At 36.8% G+C, this 18936-nt stretch overlaps 1 protein-coding gene across 2 annotated transcripts in view; it reads right to left on the reverse strand.

Moving 5' to 3' along the window:
* Positions 1–18936, reverse strand: part of LRRC7 (leucine rich repeat containing 7) — a 577609-nt gene that overhangs the window by 37750 nt on the left and 520923 nt on the right. For both annotated transcript variants that reach the window (XM_043460998.1, XM_043460997.1), the window contains 2 exons: positions 17093–17314; positions 1830–1922 (listed from right to left, as the gene is read on the reverse strand). In XM_043460998.1, coding sequence (XP_043316933.1) covers positions 1830–1922; positions 17093–17314 — 315 coding nt within the window. The remainder of the gene's footprint in view (positions 1–1829; positions 1923–17092; positions 17315–18936) is intronic.

Consider the following 18936-nt stretch of genomic DNA (forward strand, 5'->3'; position numbering starts at 1 on the left):
CTCAACACTTTTTACTGAGTATTTACCATATGATTGATGTGGTCAATAAATTAAAAGCAATCTGAGAATCTTTTGTAGATTTGGAACTATAGAAGAAATTAAAATTAATTTTTAATTAATCTGATCAATTTGCAGTAATAGAGACTTTTCAGATTTTAAATGTTTTAGAAAGTAATAGGCAAAAAAAGTGGTTCTGAGGGGAAATCATTCAGTGGATAGATTATATAAGATCATAGAAATAATTCAGTCTCACTAGAGTCATTAAAATATTATAAATGAGAAATTAAATTAATAGTTATAAGTGTTCATATTCCCTCATAGAGGAAGAATCACAGGCTATGATTGAGGCTTTAAAAAATATCATATTTTTCTGATGATTTTGCATTTCATGCTTTTTGTCTTAAGATATATTAATAACTTATTAAAATTCAGTAAACACTTGGTCCTACTAAGCCACAAATATTTAAATTCTACTAAATCAATGATTAGCCTCAACATCATTTCAAAAAGGAAATGCAGCAGTTATTTATACACAAACATTTTAAACTGGAACTCCCCTAATTATATAGGGCTGCTTGATACATATTCCTTATATGGGAATACCTGTTCCAATCACTTAATCAAAGAAACTCTTACTTATGGACACTGGGGATTTCTTTCCCTTCCATTTTAATATAATATGTACAGTAAGAATAATTCTTCCTCTTGGTCCTTTCCTCTTCCTTTCTTCTCCAAAAAGAAAAAGAAGGGCATAATGGATGGTAGGAAACAAAAAGAGTGGGAAGAAGTGGAGGAACATATGGGATTAAAGGCAATGGAAATCTCCAGAGTAGGGGCATACAAGTTTTTTCAGAAATAGGTTTTTTGATCAGAAACTGATGTGTGGGTTACCTTTATAACAGTGGCACATTGAAAAGGTCTGTACCAGCATGTAACTCAGAAGTAAGTCAAGAGCCTATGGAGGTTTTACTTATATCTAATTTCTGTCTTTCTTCATCACCCAAAGTTTTATGATGTCACTTAATGCAGTTAAATTTGATGAGGTCAAAAGCAGACAGTTTCAATTACCATCAAATTATAATTACTAATTGTTTAGAAGCTGAGAGTATTAAAACACTGATGGCAGAGGGCAGATTATGCAGCCCAGGGTACATTTTTTTGAATAAAACGTCAAGTGTTCTTCAGTGGGATCAGACAGGCCAAATGTGAGCATAGCAGCATGCTGGATATCTGGCAATGGCTGAGGTTAGAGTCAGGGGAGGAGGTGAACCTTTACCCACGGTTTGGCAAACAGGGGTGAGCATGAGAGAAGGCCCCGATCCCTCTGCCATGGCTAACTGATGTGCTCATAGGATATTTCTTTTCTCTGGTCTTTCAGTTCTACAACCCCATCAGTGAAATACTTTACAAATATGATGGATTAAATATAAAGATGTCATTTAACTGGCCCTGGTGTTGAATCAGTATTTATTCATTCTGTTACTATGAGAAAACATTTTCTCAAACAAGTGATCTACAACTTTTGGAAACAAATTGTTAAAAATTACCAGTGTAGCTTCCTTTACAGATATATACAACGGTGAACAAAACATAAAGTAAAAAACAAACAACTTCCTTTTCAAAGAGAATGTTTAAATTTATTTCTTATTCATAGGATTTGTCAATCACTGCAGTGAATGCTTTTTTCCCCTTGCCGAGAAAGTTTCTAACTGGTTTCATAGTTAGCTAGCTTATTAAAGCACAGGAAAACCACAAAATTTTAAAAATCTTTTTTGCTATAGTACAGTGCTTTGCTAATTAAAATTGTCAATAAGAAATTCACTTCTTACCTTGTCAGAAGGTTTAAATGGATTTCCTTGTCCACTAATTCCACCACTGATACTAAATCCAAGGCCAGGATTCTTTTCTATTCTCACACAAAACTATGTAAAAAAAGACAAAAAAGTAATCAAATACATGTAAAGCTAAATATCTTCAAATAATTGCATCCTACTAGAAAAGATTCACGTTTCACTAAAGTTCTCAGGGTTAGCCTATGTTAACTTGGTACACAAAAGACAGTATAAACTCTGACAAAATAGTATTTCTCTGGTGGTGATGTTCAGTTGCTAAGTCATGTCTGACTCTTCGTGGGCCAATGAGCTGCAGCTTTTCTGTCCTCCACTATCTCTTGGAGTTTGCTCAAATTCATGTCCATTGTGTTGGTGGTGCTGTCTAACCATCTCATCCTCTGTTGTCCCCTTCTCCTTTTGCCTTCAATCTTTCCCAGCATCAGGGTCTTTTCCAGGGAGTTGGCTGTTCTCATCAGGTGGCCAAAGTATTGGAGTTTCAGCTTCAGCAACAGTGTTTCTATAGGCATCAACTAGGATAGGAATTAACTTAAAATTACCTGAGCAAGCAGACATGAGTAAGTATTCATTCATTATCATGTGCAGGACTAAATTTTGATTAGCAGTTTGTAAAACTTAAAAAATCTTTTAACAATAACAATTGCATTATTTTAATTATCTACTTTAAATGCACATATATTCTGACTAATTAGAAAGAGCTGTGTGACTGAGTGAAAGAAATTTTGCAAATGTAGACTGAGGGAAGAGATGGTTATGTAATTTAAATTAGTTTATATTATTCTCTAGGAAAGTAGAACAATTCATCTCCTGGGTAGATAATTCTATTGTTTAGATACAGTAGAGGCTTTAATTTGAGAAAGGGGTGAAGTTTTAGCCACAGTTTGAGTGAAGGTGGAAGAAAAGAGAAAAGAAAGACTCTGAAAAGGGTTCTGGGTTTTGGCAGCAGCTCCTGAAGAGACAGTTAACAGGTCTTAAAGGAAAGAGGAAAAGACTGAAAAAAGAAAGAGGTCAAAAATATGGAGGAATTGTTTGAGATAGAGAAGAGTCAGTGAATATTTAGGACTGTGAAGGCTAATATTCTAGTATCCTGTTCTCTGTTACCTCCCCAAACCCCAAATCATAAATGAGATCTGTTAAACATCAGAGCCCTATGCTTTCCAATGAAATGATGGCATTAGAAGTAGATCCAGCTTGGGGTAAGGAGGTAGTAAAGGTAACAGCCATTATAAAATTTGATGCAAAGTTGCAGATCAAGAATTCAGCAGAAGGGACATCAGTGTCAACACTGAGCTAGAGCAGGGGTCCCCAACCCCCAGGATCTAATGCTTGATGATCTGAGGTGTAACTGATTAATAGTAATGGAAATAAGGAGCACAATAAAAGTAATGCACTTAAATCACTCTTAAGTCATCTTGCCCTCCCTCCACCCTGTCTATGGAAAAACTGTCTTCCACAAAACTGGTTCCTGGTGTCAAAAAGATTGAGGACCACTGCCCCAGAGAAACTATAAAAAACCTAGGAATTCTTGATGATTCAGAGCTGGGGATGTGTGTGGGGGTACTGTGGGAAAATGCTAGTTTTCCATCTGAAGTGGGACAGGGTGACCCCAGATGACTGAAAGAGTTGGGAACCCCAGAGGTAGAATATAATTTGATTACATAACAGGAAAAAAACTTTTATAACTTTAATGTACTGAATAAGTACCGAAACTAGGATGAACCAAGTATTATCAGATATTAGCAGGCAAAAGGTTAATAAAGAGTTAAGAAAAAAAATAAAAAAAAAAATTAGAATGTATTTTGTATTTATATAAATACATATAGGAAGGGCTTCCCTGGTGGCTCAGTGGTGAAGAATCTGCCTTCAGCACAAGAGACCGCCTGCAACGCAGGTGATGCAGGTTCGATTCCTGGCTGGGGAAGATCCCCTGGAGAAGGAAATGGCAACCCACTCCAGTATTCTTGCCAGGGACAGAGGAGTCTGGCGGGCTACAGTCCATGGGGTTGCGAAAGAGTAGGACATGACTTAGCTACTGAACCACAACCTCCATCATACTGGAAATGTTCTTTAAGATGATTTTGTTAGGTAGTTAGAATAGGAAACAGGAGTCCAAAATGGCGGTGGCTAAAAGACAAGGAAGGGAAAAGCCCGAGAAAATAGAGCAAAGGAAGGTCAAAGAAAGGTCTGAGGACAGGAGTGAAGACCTCAGGCAGAACAAACAACACTCTTGGCTAACCCAATTTACATAGGGCAGGCCCAGGGGGTAAAAAAAAAAAAAAAACATATAAAAAGAGGAGCCAAAGCGCTCTCTATCTCTCCCATGCGCTGGGGCGCTCTTCTCTTCGCATCTTTGGGTCAACATGCCCTCATACCTCAAGGATGGATTTTCCTGTTATTATCTAAATAAAATAGAGCTGTACCACTGATTTGTCTAAGAGCTATAACACAGTCTGTCCAAGACCCGAGAGCTATGACAGGCCGAGGGCTTTAATGTCCGTCACTCCAAATCTTTGTTGTGACGAGACAGAACCGAGGAGCATACACTCACCTGACAATTGGAAACATCAGCTTAATGTTTTCTCCAGCAACACTTCTTAGCCTATTAATTTGCTTATGGGCAAATGCAAATGCCCAAAATGTTCTCTATATCTTTATTTTTAAGGTATATTTAATCCTTACCTCTTACACAGTTCAAGGCAAACTTGAGTCCTATTTCTGGCTTAATTAGCATATATTGTGAGTTGATGGGAACTGGATCAATTTGTTACCATCAAATCTCATTAAATGGGAACTGGCCATGTAATGAGACTATCTTTAATTCACTGTCATATTCTTTAATAGTAAATACAATGGTTAACTATTATATGCAGTTCACTTGCAGCACAAGAACAGAAAACTATCCAGTAATGTGATTTTTATGGTGAAGTCATTAATGAACAGTTTCTAAATAATGAGTAACTGCAATTACCATAAGTACTCTATGTTTTATTTTAAAGATACATTTAATTAAAACTTTTCCTTTAGTTGACCTAGATTTGTTAAAACTAGTTATCATATGGTGGTAGAAACTACAATTTTGAATAGTTTTGTATTTAAATGACTCACTCTCTATGAACATGAACATATAACAGCTTGATGTAGCTTGAAGGAATATTTTAGCTTTATTCAACATACCATTTCACCTAGTAGTCCTTTTTTGTTATTTGTCATTAATTAGAAAATGAGAAGAAAGGAACTAAACATAACTTAAATATTTTACCTTTATATTTTCCAGTATATCTGTGCATTTCCAATTAAATTATTAAAAATTTAGGTTGTATTTTTCTAATGTGAAAATTTTATATTTTACAATGTAATATGTGGAAGGTATGCACACTTCCAGCTTTCTCCAGACCACTATAAAAACTGAAAGGAAACATACGCAACAGATTTTACTTACAAAGTAAACTGCTGAGAACACTTTTCAGCTATTCTCCTGTAGTGACTATATCTATTTTATAATATTGTCAATCTGGAAGGAACTAAAAATCTAAGGAAAGCAAATTTCATATGTGCCAGGTATATAAAGAACTGCTTCAATATATTTTTTAAATAACAGAAATAATAAAGATGACACTGTGGTTTTATAAACGTGACAAACAGCCATACATTCTGATCTGAAGCTAGACTTCTCTTGGGCATGCTATGGTATGGTTAATAGGTTGCGTTGTGGCTGTTGTGTCCCTTAAAGCATGTCAGAGACAGTACTCATCTCACATATAAGGAGTTCCACCTGTCTGCTAAGGCCCAAAGGGCTATGAAATGTAAGAACAGAGAATACTTCAAGAAGCAGTCTGAAAGTAAAGAAGTTTAGCCAAGAGGAAATGCAGTGTTCTAGCAAAAGGTCATATCTAGAGGCTAATAAATAGCATATTTAGTGAAAATCAGTTTTTCTTTATTTGCTATCAAGTTACTGATATCAACGAGTGAAATTTCTTACTGGCAACAGTTTGGCAATAAATGGTGCATTTGCTTCTTGTGGAGTCTGCTTCTGTCATTTGACTACTTGATAATTCTGGTTTATATTGATCTTGTTCCAATTAAAATACTGGGTCATAACTTGGAGAGGCCTGTGACAAAATGGATTGTTATGTAGCAGTGAGGCTCTGTGAATCATAATCTATAATCTCTGGAATTCAGTGATCTGATTTGGTCTTGCAATGCTCTAAAACCTAGTAACAAGAATAAAGGAAATTGTTGCACCTTAAGTGTTTATATATACGAACAACATGTGTGTATACACATGCACATGCATGGATGTGTGTGAGGTGTAATTCAGGATTAGAGAGTTGCATTACAGAAAGATACCTGGTGATGTTGTAGTTAACTTGCTTACTGTACTTTGTTCTAGGGACCATTCCCTTCCCTAGCAGTGTATATTTATGAAGCTTTCAGTGGATACCTGCTGTTTTTGCTGCTCAAGCGCCATTCATTCTTTGTCTGGCAGCTATCATCTCCAATTCTCTTTGAAAACCACCCACTTCTCTATTCTTAGCCTCTATGCTTTCAGTGAATCATGTTATCCAGACCTAAAACAAAGTATTGTATCCCCTAAAAATATCATTTATTATAGGATGGGCAGGTAACCTGATCAAATAGGAGAAATGAGAAGCCTATTGGGATTTTCAGGAAAGAGAATCTTGCTCTATCTTGCTAGTTTTAAGACTGAGAGGGTCTGAAGCTCTTGAGCTATCTTCCTACAAATAAAGAAATTAAAAAAAAGAGTGGCTAGTCCCTTCACTGTACACCAGAAACTAGCCATTCTTTCTTGATTTCTTTATTGGCTCCTCTTCTGTTCATGACCTTTAAATGATAGAGTGATTCAGTGCTTAGACTTTGACCCCCTTCTCTTTTGTATCCATACACACTTGGAAGGCATCATAGACTGAATGCACAAGATTCAGCAAACTCCGGGAGATAGTGAAGAATAGGAAGCCTGGAGTGCTGCAGTCCATGGGGTCGCAAAGAGTCAGACACAACTGAGTGACCGAACAACAACACACACCTATATGGTTTCATTCAGCTGCAGGATGGATGACTCCCAAATTTATATGTCTCTAGCCCTGGCCTCCCCTCTGTACTTCAGATGTTTATATTCAATTACCCACTTGTATCTCAATCTCAATGTCCAGTGAATTTCTGAAACTTGTTGTTTAGTTGCTAAGTCGTGTCTGACTCTTTTTCAATCCCATGGACTGTAGGCCACCAGGCTCTTCTGTCTTTGGTGGTTTAGTCGTTAAGTCATGTCTGACTCTTGTGACCCCATGGACTGTAGCCTGCCAGGGCTCCTTTGTCCATGGGGTTCTCGAAGCAAGAATACTAAAGTGGGTTGCCATTTCCTTTTCCAGGGGCTCTTCCTGACCCAGGAATCAAACCCAGGTCTCCTGCATTGCAGGCAATTTCTTTACTGACTGAGCTACGAGGGATTCTTAAATTTAGCATGGTCGAAAGAAACATTGTAAAGTAACTACACCCCCAAAAAAGAACAAAGAAATCTGGCTCAGAGAACCCACTATTGAGTGAAACATCTTAATGGGGGAAAAAAGGAAGGCTAGTGTGGAAAGAGGAAAACCAGTAGAATAGTGATAGCCAAGTGAAGAAAATTTAAAGAAAGAGGTAAGCCACATGCTGAGAGATGATGATGGGGATCTGACTATGGGACTTGACAGAAGTAGAGAGAATGCTTTGTGGTACTGAAATTAAGCTTGAAATTAAATGTGCTGCTACTTTTACTTTTAGTACCTGGTGTTATAGGTTATTATATGACAGGGCTTGTGTGATAAAGAATTCTATACAATTATATAAAATCTACATAAAACTCTGCATTTCCAGAATTTCTAAGAAGCCTATGTAATAGGCTCAAAATTTTTTAATAGTTAGAAAATGTATAAATATTTAAGAACAGTTATTATTTTTGACCCTTCTATTTTCATTTTTTTTTCCTGTTGTGAATTAGAGATGCAAGTCCAACTAAATTGCTCATTAAATCTTTTGAAGAAACATCCTAATGGAAAGATTGATGAATAGGGGCTTTCCTGGTGGCTCAGGAGTAAAGAATCCAACTGCCAGTTCAGGAGACATTGATCCCTGAGCCGGGAGGATAGTGCATGTCTCAGAGAAATCAAGCCCGGGCACCACAACGGTTGCGCTCCTGCTCTAGCGCCCGGGAAGCACAACTAGGAAGCCCACGCGCAGTAACTACTGAAGCCTGAGCTCTGCAACAAGGGAAACCACTGCAGAGAGAAGCCTGCGCACTGCAACTGGAGAGGAGCCCCTGCTCGTCGCAACTTAGAGAAAAAGCCACGCAGCAGCGAAGACCCAGCACAGCCAGAAAGAGATAAATAAATAAAATTCGTTTTTTAAAAAAGAGAAATGGATGAATCAAATCCTTCTAGTAGCATTTTCGAGATTTTCAGGAAAAAAATTGCCAACTCTATATGTTTCTAGAAAATAGAAACACATTTTTTTAGTATGTAAATGAATTTAAAAGGTTATTCACTTCATTTCCTTCATTTTACACTTAAGGAAAGCAAGACCATACATATATTTAGTGGAACACTGAGAGAGGCCTTCTGATTCCTACTACAGTGTTTACTGAATCCCACTATCTATAATAACTGCATAAAATCCACAAGTCAATTTGTAGAATTTGTTGTGATGAGTTAGACATTATTTGTGTTGCACTATGATTTGTAATTTCAGAATTGCAGTCCTAAGGTTACTGAAGAATAAAATTTTATGAGAAAATATGAATTAATAGCTGTGTTTTAAGTGGAGCAGGATGAGGTATGGGATGTCCCTGAAATCATTTGAGTAAATAATATAGATTAAAACCATCTTAATATCTGTTTTCTATAATCTTTATTAAATTATTGCTTTTTAATTTAAAAATTCATAAATAAAACCCCCAAATATGTCCAAGTTTTTCTTTTTACATTAAACTATTAAGCATTCAGAATAATGGTTTTTTCTTTACTTGGTCCTGATAGATGAAAGCCTCATCTGGAAACCCTGTGAGCCCTTCAGGCAGCTGATCAGAGTGTCTAAAGAAATGTCTGAAATCATGTGCTAGCCAATTGCTTCATGAATTATTATATGCTCCACATATTATTAAGTATTAAAAATGATTTCTTCCAGGGTACACTACAGCATCTCCTTCAGGGAGGGTTTCTGAGCTTTGTTTTTTTGTCCTTGAATACGATGGATGGGAACTGCTTTGTATAACTCATAGGGCTTATTCTAATGTAATGTTACAAGTCTTCTTTCAGGCACAAACTTTAGTTTGAATGTATACTCCTGGTAGGAGACAGCTCTGCAGGTCTGGCCATCCTGATGTGTAAGGTTCATTAGCAGGTATGTCTTTTTTCTTGTCTAGGGCAGACAGGAACTCTAGAGTGTATTTTTTATATTTTTATTATTCCAGTGTGAACTTACTCTTGACCCCTGTGTTTGGCCATAGTGTAGCAGGCTGTAGCTTATAACGTGGTAGACTCATGAAACTGGATTTTAAATCTAGTTCTGCTTCTTCAAATCTTAGGCTTCTAGTCAATAAAACAGGAACTGCTCTATCCATCACATTATTGGTTAGATGAAATCAGTTAATATATGAAAGGATTTTGAAACATTTGAAGCATCAAGCTGTTTTTCCTTCCTATTTATGCTTTGGAGTCTATGTGTTCTACATATACAAATATGCTTTGCCTTGGAAGGAAATGCAACCCACTCCGGTATTTTTGCCTGGAGAATTCCATGGACAGAGGAGCCTGACAGGCTATAGTCCATGGGATTGCAAAGAGTCGGACATGACTGTGTGACTAACACTTACTTACTTACTTCACTTATACATTTGCAAAAGAGAAAAAGTTTATTTCAGTTTCTTTTAAAAATATTCAACAAGTTATGTATGAATTGTGTATGCTTCTAAATAGTGTTAATAATAATAACAATTCACCTGGTAAATTGTTGAGCCATAGAATATCTCAAGTATTACTTCTCAGCCTTAGCTACACAATAGAATCACCTGGGGAGTTTCAAAAATTCCCATCACTCAGCTCACATTTAGACTAATGAAATCAGTTTCTTTGGGAATGAGGCCAGGACATTAGGGTTTTTCAAAGCTCCTGAACAGCCTCCCTCCAGAAGTATGGAGGTTCCTCAAAAAACTAAAATAGAACTATCATGTGTGTTAGTCATTCAGTCCTGTCCGATTCTTTGTGACTCCATGGACTGTAGCCCACCACGTCCCTCTGTCCATGGGATTCTCCAGGCAAGAATACTGGAGTGGGTTGCTATTCCCTTCTCCAGGGGAGCTTCCCAACCCAGGCATCAAACCCAGGTTTCCAGCATTGCAGGCAGATTCTTTTACCATCTGAGCCACTAGGGAAGCCTAGAACTATCATATGATCCAGCAATTCCACTCTGGGGTCTATATCCAAGAAAAATGAAAACACTAATTCAGAAAGACGCATGCACCACTATCTTCAAAGAAGCATTATTTACCATATCCAAGACTTGGAAATGACCCAAGTGCCCATCAACAGACAAGTGGATAAAGAAGACGTAGTATATATATATATAATATAAAAGGCCATATAAAAGGATAGAATTTTGCTATTTGCAACACATGAATGGGCTTAGAGGGTATTATGCTAAATGAAATAAGTGAGATAGACAAATACTGTAGGATATCACTGACATGCGGGATCTGAAAAATAATACAAATGAATATATATGCAACACAGAAACAGACTCATAGACATAGAGAACAAACTTCTGGTTACCAAAGGGAAGAGGGGAGGGGGTAAAGATAAATTAGGGGTATGGGATTATCATAAACAAACCATTATGTATAAAATAAACAACAAGGATATGTTATATAGTATGGGGAACTATAGCCAATATCTTACAATAACTTATAATGAAATATAATCTGCAAAAATACTGGATCACTACGGTGTATGCTGCTGCTGCTGCTAAGTCGCTTCAGTCGTGTCTGACCCTGTGCGACTCCATAGATGGCAGCCCACCAGGCTCCCCCGTCCCTGGGATTCTCCAGGCAAGAACACTGGAGTGGGTTGCCATTTCCTTCTCCAATGCATGAAAGTGAAAAGTGAAAGTGAAATCACTCAGTCATGTCTAACTCTTCGCGACCCCATGGACTGGAGCCCACCAGGCTCCTCCGTCCATGGGATTTTCCAGCAAGAGTACTGGATACCTGAGACTAAAATAATATTGTTAATCAAATATACTGCAATAAAAAAGTTGAGAAGATTCTAAAGTATTAGCTGAGGTTGAGAAAAACTGATATAAAGTATTATTTTACTGAGAAGAGGAGGATAAGGTAAATAGTCACTTGGACTGGGAAACAAAGGGAGGAGCTGAGAAAATGGATATGATGGCTAAGAGTTTTCATGTGGAATGGGAAGGAGTCAAGTCTTCACTCTGGTTTTCTTCAACTAACTGCTTAATACAATTCTATGATTCTCTATTGTATTTGTCAATAATAGTTTATTTTTTGTCAATAATAGTTTATTATTTATCAATAATAGTTTAATATTGTCAATAATAGTTTATGTATTATAATCCCTTATTTTTTCTTTTTTGAAATTATTTTTAATTGAAATAATTGCTTTACTATGTTGTGTAGGGTCTACTGTACAGCAAAATGGATCAGCCATGCATATACATATATGCCTTTTCTTTGGGATTTCCTTCCCATTCAGATCTCACAATGCATTAAATAGAGTTCCCTGTGCTATACAGTTGCTCTCATTAGCTCTTTATTTTATACACAGTATCACTAGTATATATGTATCAATCCCAATCTCCCAATTCCTTCCATCCTTCTTTTCCCTCTTGGTATCTATTTATTTATTCTCTATCTCTGTGTCTCTATTTCTTCTTTGCAAATAAGGTCATCTATGTCATTTTTATAGATTCCAACCTAAATATCCATCAACAGAGGAATGGATAAAGATGTGATACATATATACAATGGAATATTTATTACTCATTCATAAAAAAGAGCAAAATTGGGTCACTTGTATAATCCCTTTTCTAAGTAGAGTTCCCTGATAATGAATTTCAAGTGACATGCACATGAGTTTGTTGAAGGTAATTTGTTAAAAAAGATATCCATTATTATACATCAGATTTCTAGTTTATAGAAACTAATACCTTGAATCTGGATAGTACTTTATGCTTTAAAAGTCACTTTCATATATTTTATGTTAATTATAGAGATAAAAACAGACTTTCTACTTAATTTCTATGAAAAATGAATATGTAAAAATAAGTGTATTAAATTAGAATTCTTAGATATTTTGCCTTGTCTTCTTGTGATGGGTAGTTTGAAAGTTGAGATAGTTCAGGAGGAATATCAAAGTTTACTAAGTGCTTCTTTATGGTTAAAAAAAAGTTAAGTGTGCTGGCTAGCTACAAAATGACATTCATTTAAATCCATTCAATGTCATTGGTGGTAGAATTTATTATGTATTTTCAGGGGTATACAGAACTCATTTTAATCATATTAGAATTATTAATTCTATTAATGATTAACATATTAGAGTTATTATTATCTAATCATAGTAGAATTATTAATTCTATTTATGATTAACATATTAATCATTAGTTCTTTAGGCCACACTAAGGGATACAGAGGTAAATTTTTGTTGATAATAAAACTTTCCATTTGTTGAATATTTTTGCTTTTCAAAGCATTGCACATGTTCATGTGAATTCTAGTTAGTATCTATTCCATCTATATAAAGCAGTTCTATAACTCTGAACTGTAGTTGAAACAGGTTCAATTAACATTATTTGACAGAAGGGGACACTGAGGCTGCAGCAAGTGTCTGATTCATATGGTTAATTTAACAGTAAAACTGGCACACAGAACTTGGGTTTTGGGTTAAATAGCCCTGGGTAAAAATTTCAGCTTGACCAATTATACCTCTCACAAATTATTTTCTTAGTGCCTTGGTTTCTTCATTTATAAAAAGGAAGTAAGATTATTGTGAGGACTAAGTGCAAGAGTCTGTGTAAGCAGGACAAGCTATATAATTAGTGTGGCCTGATGCAAAATGAAAACGTGAGGCTCCTTGCTTAATGATTATTAAGAATTACAAGTTGGTGACAGCAGAGCATTAAACCAAGGGCAGGGCCCATCCACGTGCAGGGCTTTGTGCAGCTGTACAGATCTCACATCCTGAAGCCAGGCCTGTGTGCCAGGCACCTGGTGTGTACAGCACAGATAGACTATATGTAACATAAATAGCATAGCAGGCCCTTATGTATGGCAGCTGTTGTCCCTTCTTTTCCTATTTTCATTCAGACATCTCTTCCCTGAATTAAAAAAAAATACAGATTCATTGTAATTGGTCCTGTCGTTTATACCTATAGCATTCCAATAGGTAATTACTTTTTTAAAAAAGTTTTTGTTTATTCATTTATTTATGGCTGTGCTGGGTCTATGTTGTTTTGTGTGGGCTTTCTCTAGTTGTGGCTAGCAGGGTCACTCTTCATCGCAGTGGCTTCTCTTGTGCAGCACCGGCTCTAGATATGTGGGCTTCAGGAGTTGGGGCTCACAGGCTTAGTTGCTCTGCAGCATGAGGCATCTTCCCAGACCAGGGATTGAACCCACGTCCCCTGCATCAGCAGGTGGATGATTATTAAGAATTATAATCTTAATGAAGAATTATAATTAAGCATTATCCACTGCTCCACCAGGCATGTCCCAAGTGATTATTTTGTAACAGTAAAAATCTCCAAACTTTAATAGAAATTACTGTGCTTTATTATGCTATACCTAGCATTTCTATTGGTACTATGTTTATGATGTCTCCTTGCACTTAAAAATTATGAATGACTTAGGTTTTTTCTATACAGTACTTGATCAAATTTTACACTGTTGCTGTAATCATCTAAGAAAACTGTTTTACTCTTAATGGTCTTTTTAATGCACCACTAGACATGTCTTACGAAGATACAGTATTTCGATTTATATGTCTAAAACCCATGTTAGAAATTGTCAGTTACTTCCTGGGTCTTTGCACTTCAATCATTGCTCTATAATTTTCATGTGAAACTATATAGATCTTAAATGTTTTAAATATCCTCCTCCATTTTTTCTTGCTAAATACGGAAAACATCTTGCTTTTAACACATACACACATATATTAGAGAGGTCTGAGTTTTCAAAAGAAAAAAGACTTAGGAATGTAAAAAATACATAAAGTATTTTTATTATGAGAGTGAATTATATAACCTCCTCAGCCTCTTTTTGTGTTTTCTATCTGTATAGGGACGTTGGTACTGATAATCATTAAACAACATCCAGTATTTTAATTCTTAAAATCTTGTATTTCTATTTCTTTTGTTTCCAATTTCTTTAGTGCCAAACTTATTTTGCATGTGTATGTGTAAAACTGTATCATTTGACTGTCCCAAAAACCTTTTGAATGTTGTTGGTGGGTGGTAATGTTCTCATTTTATAAGGAGAAAAACAGAACCTCATGAAAAATTTAAAGACTTGGCCAGAGTCACACACTTTAATAAAAGGTAGCATTAAACTCAAACTCCAAATTCTGAGACCTATTCCTAGTATTCTATCATTCATTGAATGCTATAGAGCAGGGGTCCCCAGCCCCTGGGCCATGGACTGCTACTGGTCCGTGGCCTGTTGGGAACTGGGTTGCCCAGAGGGAGGTGAGTGGCAGGTGAACGAGTGAAGCTGCATCTATATTTTCAACCACTCCCCATTGCTCACATTTCCACCTGAGCTCCGTCTCCTGTCAGATCAGCTTTGGCATTAGATTCTCACAGGAGTGTGAACGCTACTGTGCTCAAATCATCCCAAAACCAACCCCCACCCAGGTCTGTGGAAAAATTGTCTTCCGTGAAACCAATCCCTAGTGCCAAAAAGATTGGGGACCCCTGTTGTAGAGCTAAACAAAGAAGTGGAGAGGTTAGAAAAAGACAGATATGAAAGAAAACAGTGTAGTAGTTGGTGATGTGCTGGAAAATGTTTAAGAGCTGGCTGGGGGAAGGTGAGGGCCCTGGTCTGTAGTGTTTGCTGATTTCCCTAGTGTAATTATCCTCACAATTTCAATTTATCAGTGTGATGTCATCGAAGGTGGAGTTGGGAAGAGATGCACATTGTAATGAGCCAGGATGACTATGTGTCAGCCTGCCACTGGTAGTGGATAATTATTAGTCTGCATCATAAAAAATGTTCTGAGAAACTGTCTCTGGATTTGCAATTCAGGGGAAGGGAGAGCATCGTTTGGGGACTAGTACTATTTGTTTAAAGTCTCCTTAGACTTCCTCATGTTCACTCCAAAGTTTTTATCTCAGCATTCCAAATCATTTCAGCCTGAAACCAAGGCAGAAAAAAAAAACTGGGAATTTAAAAAGTAATTACACTTAAGTACTTCCCTTAATGTAAACATTGACTGTTTAAGTTTTCACCTCTCAGTTTGAAAGACACCTCATGTTTTTAGAGCTGCAAAAGACTTGCAATGACTATAAGTGCATTCTCTATGATGTTTTAAATTTAATAAGTATTTGAATTAAAACTTAGTAATCCTCTCATTAAGTCAAGCTATACGATTTATGTATTTTTGGAGTAATAAGGCTAAAAGGCCTTTAAATTTAGAGTGTTCAAAATAACTGCATGCTAATACTAACCCTTGGAGAAGGATATGGCAATCCACTCCAGTATTCTTGCCTGAAAAATCCCACAGACAGAGGAACCTGGTGGTCCATGGGGTTGCAAGAGTCAGACAGGACTTAGCAACTAAACAACAAATAACAATACTAACCCTATCACTAAAAGTAGGTGATACAGAGGGCAATGATATCAGTGGATTTCAATGTGCTGATTCTGGGAGAAAGAACTTTTGTAATAACTTATTTTATTAATTATGACTGCTAACAACAGAAATAATTAAATCAGAGAATTAGACTGAAGTTACAATATTTGTAATGAAGAGGATATGAACAATTTTTAACCTAAGATGCCTGTGGTAAAGTGTAATTTAAAACTTTATTAACTTTTAAAAATCTCTGGAGAATTAAAAACCTCAACTCATTACCTTATTAAAGACATCTGTCTGCTTTATTTTACCTTAAATCTAACACTTGGCCTAGATCAAGGCAAGATAGGAAGAAAATTATCATAAAAAACCTATGATTCTGAGAATGACTAATATATAATCTCAGGTTCAAGAAGGGTATTAGAAAACACAGGAGATTTCTAGAGCAGCTGGGATCCAAATAATAAATGATTCTTAATAGCATAAAGGAAAAAGCTGGAGAACGAAGATAATCTTATTTGATATGTTTAGAAAACGAGAAGGGTGATTTGTGAAGCTTTGAGTAAGCAATAATAAAGTGAAACCTTTACAAACCATATTAAGGGGTTAGTGAAGTCAGTAGGAGCTTTGCCTTATTATCTACAGAATGAAATAAGGGAAATTAATTTTCTGAGGGTATTAAGATCTTGATGTCTTACTTTCTAAGCTTAATATGACTCAAAAGATGAGAGCCTATTCAATGTTCTAGCCTTAAGGAAAAAAATAAGATTTTACAATGGAAAACCAAATCCTAATTTTAGGTAGATAAGAAGAGCAGCAATTTTTTTTTTTTAACTACATGGTATTTATCAATAGCTTTTGGAGCATTTCAGGAATGTTTCCCTCCTAACTGCTTTATCATTTTGATCATAGCAAAGATTTATCTCTGTGTTATTCAACAATTAGAAGATAAAACTTAAAAAAAAAAAGTTCCCACAAATAGAAGGGAATATACAGTTTCCTTTATACACTGTTAATTTCGCCAAAGGCCTTGGTGAATACACCTAATTCATTGAAGCACTTTGTAACATTCAAAAGCTGTGCTGAAAAGTTAAATCAGAGTTGAGAGTAGGTACAAGAAGATGCAGGATAAACCAGAAAAACTATTCCAATTCATCAGTTTTTCTCTATGTGAAATAGGCATTTTAACCAACCGTCAATTTCTATATGTTGTAGATCTTAACCACTGAAAATGACAGTAAAATCACTACAAAGAGGGCTTCAATTCGTTCAATATGGTGATGCATTAACGTGTCTCAGGCTACATTAATGAGGGAAGGCAAACCACAGACTGCTGGGACTTATCCACACATTTCCTAAAAATTCATCAATTATAAGAACTCCTCTCACCTGCTCTGGATATCCATCCATACTCCTTTGCCCTTTAGTTTGAATTAAGCACCGTCCAGGCTGAGGTCCCCGAGTGGCCTGTGAAGAGGGGATCTGAATGGGCAATGGTGACTGAAATTGCTGGATGGTCACTTTGTTTATGTTTCCCTCATATGGCTGCTGCTCCCGACTACGATGCTGAAGGCTTTGGGAGCCCATCAAGGTCTGGATGTGGCTGCCTGCCTGTGGAGAAGATAATCTGTCAGAAGATTTGTGGTGTTGAAAGGATGTGATTAAAGCAGGGGGGTGGGGAAGCACAGAGTAAGTAAAGTGGCATCATTTGGGCTTTCAGCCATGGCTGGAAAGGATAATGAAAAAACAGTAAGGGTCTGCCTACTGTGGTCTGTGAAAATGTTAATATCAGAGCAAGGTCACATTAAATACATTCATAGTCATCTGATGGCTTATCAAAGGTGATATTAACCCCCATTTTAAGGGAACAAAGTTCAGTCTGAAAAATTTCAAGAAGAAAAAGTCACAACCTAAAAAATAAAGAGGTGAACCATCTGGCATTTCATTTTGAATAATGGCAGAGAAAGAAATGTAACGTGAAACACTGGGGGAAATGATAGAAACTAATTCCTAATTCTGAAGCAAAAGAATTGAATTCCATATTTTTCTTTATGCCACACATATGTATAGGAAGCTTGTTTTCATGAGTATAATTGATATTTATTCGTTTTCTCTATTATTAAACCAAGAATACTTTTCTGGGAATCTTTAAATTCCATTAAAATTAATCATGTGAAATTCTTGTGTCTAGCCTGTAGAGGCACTAGTTATGCAAGTGAAGTGAAAGTCGCTCAGTCCTGTTGATTTTTTGTGACCCCGTGGACCAGTCCATGGAATTCTCCAGGCCAGAATACCAGAGTGGGTAGCTGTTCCCTTCTCCAGGGGATCTTCCCAACCCAGGGACTGAACCAAGGTCTCCCGCATTGCAGGTGGATTCTTTACCAGCTGAACCACAAGGGAAGCCCAGTTATGCAAAGGTCTTTAATATGAGCTCTGCATGCAGATCTTGACATGAGCTTTCAGAGATTCATCAGTACCCCATTTAAAGCAACAGCGATCATTTATCAATCCATGTGTGGTTGCTTCCCCGGTAGCTCAGCTGGTAAAGAATCCACCTGCAATTCAGGAGACCCCGGTTTGATTCCTGGGTCAGAAAGATCCACTGGAGAAGGGATAGGTTACCCACTCCATTACTCTTGGGTTTCCCTGGTGGCTTAGCTGGTAAAGAATCTGCCTGAAAAATGTGGGAGTCCTGGTTCGATCCCTGGGTTGGGAAGATCCCCTGGAGATAGGAATGGCTACCCACTCCATTATTCTGGCCTGGAGAATTCCATGGACTGTATAGGCCTTGAGATCGCAAAGAGTTGGACACGACTGAGCAACTTTAATAAGGGTAGTTGCTAGAGGAGAAAGGGCATGGGAAAGTTTGGTCTCCAATCTTTACATGAAACAATATCTAATCTAGTTCTTTTTTCACTCCATTTTCTCACCTTCATTCTAGCATGGGTTTCTTGAGTCATTCTACCTGACATCTTTTCTTCCAAGGAGGCAGTTCTGTTTGTGAGTTGATAGAACATGACTTTTATTAAATAAAATAAATAACATGCCTTTTATTTATTGATTGATTGATTTGGCTGTACCAGGCATCCTGTGGGGACCTTAGTTCCCAAACCAGGGATTGAACCCATGCTCCCCTGCAATGGAAGGGCAGAGTCCTAACCACTGGACCATCAGGGAAGTCCCCTAGAACATGACTTCTAAAATTAAGTATGGTTTAACGTGGAGGTCTAACT

This window comes from Cervus canadensis, chromosome 2 (assembly GCF_019320065.1).
Source record: "Cervus canadensis isolate Bull #8, Minnesota chromosome 2, ASM1932006v1, whole genome shotgun sequence".
Classification (NCBI taxonomy): Eukaryota; Metazoa; Chordata; class Mammalia; order Artiodactyla; family Cervidae; genus Cervus; species Cervus canadensis.